The sequence below is a fragment of the Carassius auratus genome, chromosome 7, assembly GCF_003368295.1.
Source record: "Carassius auratus strain Wakin chromosome 7, ASM336829v1, whole genome shotgun sequence".
In the NCBI taxonomy this organism is placed as follows: Eukaryota; Metazoa; Chordata; class Actinopteri; order Cypriniformes; family Cyprinidae; genus Carassius; species Carassius auratus.
The window spans coordinates 14,494,723-14,506,866 of record NC_039249.1 but is presented as its reverse complement, the minus strand read 5'-3'; the positions used below and the strand labels follow the sequence as shown (position 1 = coordinate 14,506,866).

The 12,144-nt window shown below is 36.9% G+C and overlaps 2 protein-coding genes across 2 annotated transcripts in view; one reads left to right on the top strand and one right to left on the bottom strand.

Moving 5' to 3' along the window:
* The window catches only part of LOC113106034 (galanin receptor type 1-like), a 41,842-nt gene extending 39,522 nt beyond the window's left edge, over window positions 1-2,320 (top strand). Inside the window, exon 3 of the mRNA XM_026267560.1 lies at window positions 1,491-2,320. Within this exon, the coding sequence (XP_026123345.1) occupies window positions 1,491-1,808 (318 nt within the window). The 3' untranslated portion in view covers window positions 1,809-2,320. The remainder of the gene's footprint in view (window positions 1-1,490) is intronic.
* Window positions 2,321-6,678: 4,358 nt separating this feature from the next.
* Window positions 6,679-7,886, bottom strand: LOC113105386 (probable ATP-dependent RNA helicase DDX28). The gene is given in 3 exon segments (XM_026266424.1): window positions 6,679-7,338; window positions 7,341-7,689; window positions 7,767-7,886. Coding segments are annotated over 3 exon segments (816 nt in total). The 3' UTR covers window positions 6,679-6,991.
* Window positions 7,887-12,144: the final 4,258 nt, after the last annotated feature.

Below are 12,144 nucleotides of genomic sequence, written 5' to 3'. Positions count from 1 at the left end.
CATATTTAAAAATTTATCTACTTTGGATGCCGTCACGGAGTATTATATTAAGTGGAAATTAATGATTATACTGTAATGTTTGTTCAAGATGCCCTCAAAACACAGTTTACTAACATCAGCATGGATTCCGATCACAGAATGAAAGAAGAAAAATTGCATTAAAAACAGACTTATGTATAACACTAACACCATGTCTAGACAAGATGCCAGCAGTGAGACGCATCGCGGTTAAAGACAGTAGAACCTATTTATTATAATCATTACTGTCTACACTGAATGCAAAATTCCCAAAAGCAAATGGATTCCGTTATTCCTGGGACTAGAGCTTTAATTGACGCTTCAAGCAATTGCATCCGTATAGTGTTCCGCATCCAGTGTAGGAAATATCACTGATTATAATCAATGGGATCTACTGACTATTTTTGCTTTCTCTTACGCCCTGTGTAGACACGGTGGCATCACTCCACAAAACTATTAGCTGGCCTAAATGCTTTGTTTGACTTTTCAGAGATCATCTACTCTTCCCTGTGGATAACCTCTGACCTACTTTCTGTACAATATGAATTTCTGCGTATTGAATTTTAGAATGTTGAATTTGATGTTCCAAATTCCAAATGACTCTAGTCAATAATTTTAATTTAGACAAATTCAGTTAGTTTTGTCATATTATAAGCTCCATAGCATTTGGGTTAAAAAAAAATAACCCAGCATTTTTTAGATTGTAATTAAATATGCCAGTCCCTCTACATGATTACCAGTAGTTCATCTGGCCTCTGTTGCTTTGTGTATAAGATTCCACAATAACAGTCAAACAATGGTCACAGCTTTCACACAGTAGAGGCAAGAAACTAAACCTAGAAGTGTTAAACCTTTGTAACATTAAATCATTCTATCAAACTTTCAAGCTCCAAAGGATATTAAGGACCAAAGCAGATCTCTGGGGCCAAGGGAGAACGGTGCCAATCTACCAGAGAATTTCTTGCACTCTGCTAGACTCTCATCCTGTGACTAATCATAGCAGTCTCTCTCTCATCTGTGACGAGATGAGCTATGCATTATCAAGCCCACAGAAAGGTTCACTTTGTCTCAAATACTTTGAATCAGAAAAACATGTTTGGCTCCAGAAATGAGGAAAAAATATGTCATACTCTTCCCACTTTGGTCTCTACTTTTTCAGCACCATTATGGACAACAATTCATTGAAAACGAGACCAAAACCATCTGTCGCCTGAACAATCTCCATTCTTGTGCTGTAGCCTTCTATAATAACCTGTCCAACCTTTTATTCCCATCCCAGTTTCTGTAACGGGACAGATTTATTTACTGTTCTGAATCATACGCTCTGATGAGTCTCAATCAAGTTTGTCATCCAGTGCCTTTTACAGAATAATCATCTTCAAACACAAACATGAGAAAAAGAAGTTCAAAAATCAGGTCATCTGAATTATGATTAACCAACCTCTTTTTCTTTCTCTTCCTGTGTTTTCTAGACAGCTCAGACGGTCTTGCTGGTTGTCACAGCATTCCTCATCTGCTGGATGCCGCATCACATTATCGCTATGTGGGTAGAGTTCGGCCAGTTCCCACTGAATGATGCTTCTTTTGCGTTTCGCATCATCTCTCACTGCCTAGCCTATGGAAACTCCTGTGTCAACCCCATTCTTTATGCCTTCCTCTCTGAAAACTTCAGAAAAGCCTGCAAGCAGGTCTTCACGTGCCGTTTCTTTTACTCTCCTCCGCCAGTGGAAAAAGTGGTGCGCATTCGCATGGAGAACTTCTCAATGACACATTCCACCACTAACATGTGACTCAAAACATTTTAGAGGTATCAGCACTGTTCAAAACATTTCTGTTGTTGTCTCTGCTCCATGCCGTGCTGTCATGGATAACATTTCAAGGTATGACTGACAAGGACAGTAAAAATGAAGTTACCTTGAGAAGTAGAACCATATATAATATCTGAATCCATGTTTATTAAAGGCATTTGCCAATAACTATTTAAGTGTAAATAGTGTTTGTCAATGAAATGTTTTTACATTTTTATGTTCACTGTTAAATGTATTATTGTTATTGAAAATAATTAAATGTTATGTAGAAATACATTTAAATATATAATTACTACAATTATAATTGATATGTTTGAGAGAATCACTCTAAAAAGAGCATGTTTGTGAAAGAACTGTGCTGTTTAAACACCTTTTTGCATAGAGTTTATGTTGTTTCGGTTTAAACATGCCATAAACTTAATACTTACTTATATGCTGTATGTCCAGTCTTATGGTGATATATCTATTATGAAAAGAAAATATTATTGATGGTTACCCCCTTTAAGAATTCAAATAATAAAAATATCTAATTCAGTGAACAATAAAATATGTTTAATTGTCTGGTTCTTTAAGAGCAAGTTAGAGTGGGTTATTGTTTAAAGAGGATGTCACTTTCTTTATCCCAGTGCTTATGGTTAACTCTGTTTGACATACTGGAGATTGTCCTAAACAAATGACCAGTGGAAACTCTGTGTGTGTGTGTGTGTGTGTGTGTGTGTGTGTGTGTGTGTGTGTGTGTCCATCTCTCACCAGTCTTTTACTCACACCTCTCTGTGAGACACCAGGGCCCTCATTTATCAACAGAGTGTACACACAGATGTGTGATCTACCAACTTGTACTTATATGTAAGAATGTGTGTAAATATTAGGACAAAATATAGAAACTTTTCTGTGCCCTGTTGATAAATGAGGCCCGAGGACAGGAGCTCTTATAAACACAGATTCTTTTTTTTCTTCTCCTTCGTTTTAATCGGGAATAAGTCAAGAATCTCAAAGCTTAGGAACTTGCCTTTGAAATGACAAGAAACATGCTGGGTGGCTTATTTTCCCAATCAGATTCTTGTCAGGTGAATATGCTTGCATAAGATGCTACTATCCCAAAGCTATTCATTCATGCCTTTAATCCTTGTGATTTGTGAAATACATCTCTAGTACAATGCAGCTCTTACAATGTGGTATAATAACACCAGAAATGATAACACAGTGCTGTTAGTAAACCCTAATAATGACACTATTTTTTCAGTTTGCAAAACTTTGGAATGACTGATTCAAAGTGCACACTGGTAAATTATTCTTCTTTTTTTTGAGTATATCATGTGTACACAGTAAAATCAGTGTAATATTTGCAGCAATGAAAGTTATTAATTCCCAAATAGTTATAGTGAATAGTGAAAGTGTGGGATAAAAACACACCGAAATGTCTGGACTCCACCCTTCATTGAGTACTGCCTGGCAAAACAAAATTTTATCTTCATGCGACCAAGACGGTAAGCTGGATTGCTTTTCGCGTTATAAAATTAGATTTTTTTTATTGTTGGTAATTTTACTTTAAAATATGATTGGTGGTGAACACATTGTGTGAGTGTTTTGTGCCAGGTTTACGGTGTTAAGTTTGTGAGTTGCAGAGATGTAGCCTACAGAAGAGCGTGAAAGTTTCTCATGGTACATTTATATTTGATTTTGACGCTAATAATTTAGTTTTTGTAACACATAACACTTTGTTGAAGAGTGTAATGACACGGACTTTAGACTGTGAAAAGGAGCGTTCTTCAGATGAGGGGTTAAACAGGCCACCTGACATTCTGTTGTCATGAATTCTTCACCTCAATTAGGAGTTTGACTTTGTTTTCTTTTTGAAGCTACATTACATGAAACTGTAAATCCGTCAGTCTTTCAATTTCCTTCAGGGCCCACTTGCAGAGCATACAGGTACTTTAGCTTGATACCAGTCTTTATCTATTCATATGGCATGCTATTTTGGGTCCTTAATATTTCCAGATATAATAAAATTAAGTTTAAATGCAGAAAGGTAAGTCTGAATCTATCTGTATTTTCTTTTCACATTATAAATAATAAATTAAACGTGTTAATTTATTCTAATGTAGTACACTATGTACATTTTAATATGCCTTATTACTCACGTTACTCATTTAAATTATACAAATGTATTTCATAATCATATTAAATAACCAACAATTATTTTACAATATATACAGTCCTAATGTAAGTTTAAATTACTGAAATTTTTTATTACTGAAAGTTTGTTTTTTTAATCCTTTTTCAATAGAATTGGCCCAGACTTCTGCAGTGTCAACTGAAGGAAGCTCCTCTCATAAGACTGCAAACTGGGTGTCTGATGACAGTGTGAGTGAGTGGAAGCCCTTCAAGAAAGGAAGATGAGGCCACAATTGTGAGTCTGTGTCATTTATATGTGGGGAGAGCAGCTTTAAAGATATATGCTTTAAAGTTGCCACTGCACGTTTGTTAAATAAACGTTGAAATGTATACCTCTGTTTGAAGACTCTTGATTTTATGTCTAATCTTGTACATTAACACCATACTATTGTAAAAAAAAATAAAAAAAAAATAAAAAAATTGGCACTGAAGAGAATATTTATAAATAACACTTAAGGGATTAAAATAACACCAGGGGTGTTTCAAACAACAATAGCAAGTGTAACACTTTACACTTCACATTTTTATATACTGAAAGGTTCTATATTAACACTAAAAATACGAACAGTGTACACTTAACAGTAGATAGATTGAGACCATATATGATCTTCAGTAGTGTTCTACTTGACACTTTCAGTGTTAAACTGACACTGCGTTTTTTACTCTGTATATTTGAACATATCTGTAAAAAATGCTATAATTCAAATAGTGTCAGCACTATACTGTAGGTCTGGCAGTGCACCATGATAAGAGATTTATCTTACAGTTTTAGACTTGGAGAACTTGCAGGTGAATGAAAGCTGCAACAGAAACTGGTGATGCTAAATCATGCTCAGACAAATCATTGATAACAAAGTGAACCTATTCAGACAGTTTTAGCTTGAACAGACATGCCTTTTCCACAGTTATTTTCGTTTAAATCACAATTAGAAGCTGCTAAATCAATCAATGATTGCATCACATATCACTCACTGGCCATTGATTTTATTTGTAATGCCATAACCTTTGTCCAGTCGTTAAAATTCAATCAGATTATTCTCAAACCATGCCAAATTGATTATCATTTATGATTGCATTTAGTGGTAAAAAAGAAAAATAATAATAATAATAATATATTTTTTCTTGTCTCTGAAACATATTTTGGATCACTAACAAGTGTAAATACTTTACTCTCTATACATTTTACACAAGTTGTGAAAAAAAGCAGAACAGTACCCAAAACATAATTTCTTTTTTTTTTTTTAAACACTTCATCCAACAAAATTATCTCTTTCTGCATTTCTGGTGAACCAAATATACCTGTAAACAAATGTGAAGTGCACACTCTAACCCAAAAGTATTTGTTGTATTTCAAAGCCAAATATGTGCTCTAGTGACAAAGTCAATAACATTAAGAGCCACTGCCCAAATACATTTCAGGGTAGGTGTAGTGGTTTGTCTGTCCTTCAGGCATTAGATAAAGCCTAGAACTAACAAAATGGACTTAAAGAAAATATACATGTGTACTTAATGAGGGAGTAGTTCTGTTTGACCAGGTTGGTTTTTCATTTAAATAAGCTGACAACTCCCTGTTTATGTCTTCTCTAATCAATGTTATGAAAGACCCTCTTCTCAATAACGCTGCTGCAAAGTTCCAATTTATCTCATGGCAACCCTGCAGTGTGTGGCAAAAATAAACAGTTGGTAGTGAAGCATATAGCCTCACTTTAAGACCTCTCCATGACATTCATTCCCATTAAGCAAAAGCTATTACCAGCACTGAAATAACATCACATCAACCAGCATAATGGGAAACTGTAGCTTTGCCATTTAAATGTGTTTTGGTCTTAGAAACACTTGTGCCTTCTTTAAATTAGGCTGTTTGCTGTAAGATTAATTGTTCAGTGTCAAAAACCTGAAATAATGGTATGGCCTATTACCCCACACATAACGGGGGGAGGTTCATGGCAAACATTTTCAAATTACAAAACAGCATTCAGCCATCTCCATTTGTGTTTAAGATGTCTAACACAGAAATGCAAACAGTTCTTAAATGTTTAGTGAAGCAATATTTAATTCCAAACCCCTTTGAATTTCTTTCTACTGCAGATCACAAACTGTTCTTGTGCAAACAATGAAAGTCAGCGGGGTCTGAAACAACACTGAATCTGACTGGTTTTCATTATATAGGCAAAAGATTATGATAATAATAATTAAGAATATCTTGTGTTCAGCAGAAGAAAATCATACAGGTTTAGAAAGCTGCAGCACAAATCACAAACTATATGAAATATGTAGAATGTCCAAATTCATGGAATTCATAAAACGGGCGAAAGGTGAACACTACTTGTGAGAATGGCAGTAAAGCCCTGCATTTGTGACAATGGCAGCATGAAAAATGTAAGTTCAAATTACATTCATACTATATAGAACATTTTCAATATGGTAATTAGGCCTACTTATTCAAAAGTAGTACCATATCACAGAGTATGCCAGAGAGTTTTGGGTAAATTATCCCTTTATGATGTCGAGTAAAAAATTTGAACATAAGCTTTAGAGCAAACAAATACAACAAATAAACAATAAATGTTTCATTGTTTTATACGGCTAATGTATAGATCTTCATTTATTAATTTTCCTGCATCTCTTTAAAGTCTGTTTCATGGCTGGGTTTCTACATTTCTGATTCCAGAGTTTTACAAAACTCAGCATCTCCCCTCCCTCGGAGCCACCTGCTCGCCCCACGCGTCCTGCCCGGTGGATGTAATCTGTGTGGGTCTCAGAGGAGTCATAATTGACCAACTCTCTGTGTGTCCAAACCTCTTGGAGCTATGTCAGTGCATATTAGAACATCAACGTTCCCTTTTTGAAAGTTCCTAAAAGTTCCTCTCTCATAGCGGCAGGCATCTCTCTCTGGAGCCTCATATGATGAACACCCATTTCCTCCAGTGAGTAGCCCAGCCAGTTGACAGCGGAGGCCGAGTTACAGAACACCAAAACGCCTTTGTGCTTCATTTTAGGCCTTCTTCGGGACCTGGTGAAGTTCTAGAATCTTTGATGTTTCCCACTCCTCTCCCACCTCTTGCAACTTTGACCACGAGTCCAAAAGGTTGGCTAATCGGTCGAGCTACAGATGTCACTTGTTTTGCTTGTTCCTGTGATGGGACGATGACCACATCATGAATGTTTGCGAATGAGTCTGTCAAGGGCTCATCTTGCAGCCTGTGGATGATGGGAAGAAGGTAAGCGAGTGTTTTTCCACTTCCTGTCTCCGCAGCATACAGAATGCTGCATCCTTTTAGTATCTTGAGAATGGTTTGCATCTGGACTGTGGTGGGGTAAATTATATTCTGACTGTTTTGATCAGTTATGGACAAGTATTAAAGCAATTAAATGTCTTTTGGGGGATGGAAGCACTGCCATCACCCTTGTCCTTCTGCTTGAGGACAGACGGTGGAGCACTTTGGATGCTGTTTATGGAGAAGTAATCCCCTAACGCTTTGTTACTCTTCCATCCCTTGGATGTCAGCATCGGTTGTTCAAGTTTCCCAAGTGTATAGACGACAGACTGGTGTAGCTGCGGGTTCTTGTGCTTAATCAACAGTCTTCCAGGCAAGGCTGTTGGCAGCTTGTCAGACTTCTTGCTTTGCATCTGTTTGATGTTCTCTATACGTTTTTGTGTGGGTCTCGGGATGCCAATCACCACAGGCTATGAGCCAGCGGTTGTCACTCTGCGTCCGAGCTTCACTGACTGCACTGTACATACGAGGAAACTTCACAGCACACGCGAAGGTGAATATCGGATAGCCCGTTTAATATGAAGGCATATTTGAGAACAGTACTGCCGCTCCCTATATGCAGAGTAGCCAGTCTGCGTAGGGAACCAACTCCCAGAGGGGGCACCATCCCAGTTGCTCAAAAAAAAAGACAAAAAAAGAAAAAACATGCGCCATTTTCCCATCCATGCTCGCGCCTCATGTTTGCAGCTGAAAGTTCATAATTGATGGATGGACATCTATGCCCGGGTAAAGGACATCAGCAATCCGGCGCAGAGAAAAGAAAACTACAACAAAAAAAAGTTGGCTTGACGTTGGACGTTCGAGAGTCTCAAATTTAGGGACCGTCTCTAAAGTTACATGCGATATTGGTATACACTTTCTAACGTCAGTAGCATTTGAAGAGAATGACTTACAGTCATAAAAACAACTGTAATTGTTCATCTACGTGACAGCTATAATGCACAATTGAATTTAATGTTTGATATTTACTCAAATAAACTGTAAATCATATGTAAATTATGCTACTTTTTCACATGGGCTCAAAGGCAAATTTGAAGCTCAATAGCATTTGAGGAGAAAGACTTGCAGTCATAAAACAATTGTAATGTGCTCATTTAGGTGTCAGTTACAATGTACACCTTATATATTTTTAATATATATTAAAATAAATAATAAATCATTTAGGTAAAAACAAGTTGTTTATCACTTTAAGGCACATTCTTGTGAAAGTGTTGTTGTTTTTTTCAGGCCCCCTTACGAAAATTACCCATGATTTTAACAATTACACCACAAATCATAGTTCTTGTAGCCATGGTAACTGCAAATTAACCATTTTTTTGTTACTTCAAATAATAATTTACAAAGAAGTATTAATATACTGAAATATTTTTATTATTTATAAACCTAAGCCATCAATAGCCTTTAAAATGACTTAAAATGCATTATATAAAAAAACAATGAGGCAATAATGATTGGTTAATAATAACACTGTTAAAATACATAATGTAGGCAAATACAAAATAAACAATTTATGTACATGTTATAACAAATGCCTGCAAAGAGAGCCAAATACCATGTAATTACTGCTGTTACACTTACAGGACAATCAAATCCTGGTTTAGACTACTGACCAACTTTCGCCACAAAGAACCTTTTGGGAAAAAATTGTTCTATCGTGAAGCACCTTTACTTGTAAAATTACGGTTGAACCACTGATTATTTTAGTGATCTTTTTGCTACGTTTCTGGAGCTTGATCGGGTTAGGATCCTTGCTGTCTTTATGGGGGATCAGAGAGCTCTCGGAATTAAATTAAATTTATCAGTCGCTTTTATCCAAAACGACTTGCAGTGCATTAAGGCTATCAATTTTTACTTATCGTTGGTTCCCGGGGAATCAAACCCCCAACCTTGCGCTTGTTTGCTTGCTTGCTAACGCAATGCTCTACCACTTGAGCTACAGGAACATAGTTAAAAAAAAAATCATAAAAAATATCTTATAATAATATTTGTGTTCGAAAGATGAAAGAATTTCTTACAGGTTTGGAACAACATGAGGGTGAGTAGTTAATAAATGACAGAATTTTCATTTTTGGGTGAACTAACTCTTTGTGCAATTAGCTTACTACATGGACTTTCTCAGATACGAGAGCTATACCTATAATTATGCCTGGTGTCACAGCTTTGACTTCCATTCTTCATTTCAAAGGAAGATGTTTGATGATTTGAATGGGCTCAGAAGCCTAAATTATTTAGACCTTACATAAAAGTGGTTTTATGATAGCATGAATGAGCTGCTGTGAAAGATTCAAATAGAGGTGCAAAAGTGCGTAACTAATGTTCTTTATTCAGACATTGATTAATTATATGGAAATTTCAGATTGATTTAATGATCTGATCAACTTTTATACAGGGGTCTGAATATAGCAATTATGACATGAGATTTTTGTATTTAAATATTTTGATTTAAAACATGACGTGCATTTAAATTCTTTTTGAGGCATTTGGGCTAACACAAAGACAGACACAACTGCCAGTTAAAGGTACTAATGTTTACCTACACAATATGCACTCGGTCAGAAAAAAAGATCAAATATCTGTAACTGGTTTGGTACCCTTTGAAAAGGTTTACATTTGTACCTAAAATTGCACCTAAATGATTTGCATAAGTTTGAAAGAATACTGCCCCAATGACAGCTTTGTAAATTTTTTTCTGAAGGTGCATATTAATTTCAAGGAATGTGTAATCAACAGTTTACATGAAAATTAGTTTTGTGCCCCTGGCAGCTTCATTTATCTCCACTCCAGCCTTAAACCACAGAGGTGTGTCACCACTGACCTGCATTCAGATAATCACAGACATTCAGCTGTGTCTGCAAAGGGAGATAAACAACTCCTGGTGTGAGTGTTAAAGCCACTTAACAACCTTTTCTAACTCATTAGAAAGCCAAGTTCGTTCATGAGTCTTTTGTGTGTGTGTGATGGGGGGGGGGTTGTCATTTTAATCAATATTATGTCATAGCCTTTCGTGTTTTTGCTCCCTATGGAGCCTTTGTCTTTGCTTGCAATAGATACTGAAGGACAGGGAAACACTTTGAAAGTTACTGACTGTGCCTACTGCTTAGTCCATCCTGTCACTGGATCATTGGTTGTTAAAAATGTTAACATTTAATTTAAATTAATTACAGTTTTAAGTTTAAGTTTTTTGTTGGTTGGTTCATTCACTTTAGAATGTTTAATAGCATTTGTCACCATGTCAAAAATGTCAGTGTAACCTTTTTTTCTTTGCTTCTAAACGGTTTCTTTTAGCCACGACTCCTTCAATAAATTGGTTTTCACTTGACTTGAGTGTTTTCACTTAGTAGGCTATCAGTTGACAGGCAGAAGCAAATTTCCTGTCTAATATGTTTTTTCTCATATTTATGGTCCATATATCAGATTCTTCTTTGTATTCCTGAGCTATCCGTCTCATTGATTGTTTCTCAGAAATTTGTATTGAATATTTATTGCATTGCTGTCTACCACAGTTTGTTATTGTGAGGATCACAGAGTGAGAAACAAGGAGACTTATTGACTTATTGACTTTAATAATATCCAGGGAAACCGGAAAGCACATGTAACAGGTGTTGACATAAACAATTCCAGACAAGGAAGAATAGAATGGACTAGAACTCAAACAGGGCAGATAGCGAGGGGCAAATAACTAATAATGAGAAACACCTGGAACTAAAATAACTAAATGGGGACAGGAACAGAAAGGACCAAATAAGGACAAACAGGAACTAAACAGGAACATACAAGTGACACCCTCTTCCTGCAGATGTTAGATTGTTATTGGTGTCGTTTGCCCCTATTTCGATGCAAGTAAAAGTGTCCAGGTTGTGCTACAATACCAGGATATTCCTGCCTTCAGACAACTGAGGATTGGTGAAATGCCTCAGAAGGAAACTATGCCATGTAAGTGAAAGTCATGATATTTGCCAGGTATGGTAGCCCATACTCGGAACTGGTGCTCTGCATTTTACCCATAGATCCAGTGGCTGAGGAGCAACTCGGGGGTCAGTGCCTTGTTTAAGGGCACTTCAGCCTTGGACATTGAGGGTGGAAGAGAGTGCTGTTCATTCACTCCCTCCCACCTATAACACCTGCCAGCACCGAGACTCGAACCTGTGACCTTCAGGTTACAAATCCAACTCTCTAACCATTAGGCCACAGCTGCCCCAGTTAGGTACAATTTTCCCCAATATTTAATAAAATATTTGACACCGTTTTTTTTTGTTTTTTGAAGAACATCCAGGGATTTTTTATGACCACAGAGAGTCAGGACCTCGGTTTGACGTCTCACCCGAAAGACTGTGCTTTTTGTCAGTATATTGTCTCTACACTGGGGCGTTAGGACCCACACAGACCACAGGGTGAGCACCAGCTTCTGGCAGCAATAGTTTTCCAAAGAGGTCTCCTATCCAGGTACTGACCAGGCTCAACCCTGCTTGGCTTCAGTGGGCAACCGGTTTTTTGCTGCAGGGTGACATGGCTGCTGGCCAGGTGATTTTTAGGCAGTTGTGTGTGTGTGGGTTTTTTTTCCCCTTTTTTTTTTCTTTGGAATAACAGTATTCTCAGTATCCTTCATGAAGTTATAAATGTTGTGCTGCTTTTTTTCCAAGTAGCTTGTTTTTCAATAAGCCACTGATTAAAATCAGATGTGTCCCTGGAGTCCTCAAGTCCTGACTATGGTTTGTCTTGAGAACTTCCACTTATCTCTCCTCTGTCTCATTCTGCTTTCCATCTACTTTCCCTGGTGGGTTTTTATCAACACTCAAGCTAATTACACGGTCACAGTCTCAGAGAGGGGTGAAGGAATCGATACCGCCACCAGCATTAATTATTTT